At 52.2% G+C, this 617-nt stretch overlaps 1 protein-coding gene across 1 annotated transcript in view; it reads left to right on the forward strand.

Moving 5' to 3' along the window:
• LOC100962439 (gamma-crystallin F) overlaps nt 1–344 on the forward strand; it is a 2,857-nt gene extending 2,513 nt beyond the window's left edge. Inside the window, exon 3 of the mRNA XM_003784991.3 lies at nt 6–344. Coding sequence (XP_003785039.1) covers nt 6–278 — 273 coding nt within the window. The 3' untranslated portion in view covers nt 279–344. The remainder of the gene's footprint in view (nt 1–5) is intronic.
• Nucleotides 345–617: the final 273 nt, after the last annotated feature.

Here is a 617-nt window from a genome sequence, read left to right on the forward strand (position 1 = left end):
CCCAGGCCAGCTCCCACAGGATCAGGGTCTACGAGCGGGAGGACCAGAGAGGCCAGATGGTGGAGATGACCGAGGACTGCTCCTCTCTTCACGACCGCTTCCACCTCAGCGAGGTCCACTCCTTCAACGTGCTGGAGGGCTGCTGGGTCCTCTATGAGATGCCCAACTACCGCGGGCGTCAGTACCTGCTGAGGCCGGGGGACTACAGGCGGCACCACGACTGGGGAGCCATGGACGCCAGAGTGGGTTCTCTGAGGAGAGCTGTGGATTTCTATTGAAATATTTCTACTCTATTCTTTTCTCCATCTGGAAGCTAATAAAATATTTCCTGTGTGTTTGCTGCAGTAATGTAGTCCTCCGTTCCTTTCCGCCTCCTTGGAAGGGCTCAGCGAAAATAATCCTAGGGACAATGTGACTTGCATATGTCAGTGGCAAGGGTGGTGCCAGGGACCAGCTAAGAGGGCAGCCTCTGGAGTCAGAATGCCCGGGCCAAGTCCACTAACCAGGTGTAGCTGTTATGTAACTATTTAGGGGGTCTTGTTGAAGACTTAGACCTTATCAATTAGTGTTTTTCAAAGTATCAATAATGGGTTAAAGAGCAGCAGCATCAGAATCAA

Source organism: Otolemur garnettii, unplaced genomic scaffold (assembly GCF_000181295.1).
Source record: "Otolemur garnettii isolate 467f Iridium unplaced genomic scaffold, OtoGar3 scaffold00013, whole genome shotgun sequence".
Lineage (NCBI taxonomy): Eukaryota > Metazoa > Chordata > Mammalia > Primates > Galagidae > Otolemur > Otolemur garnettii.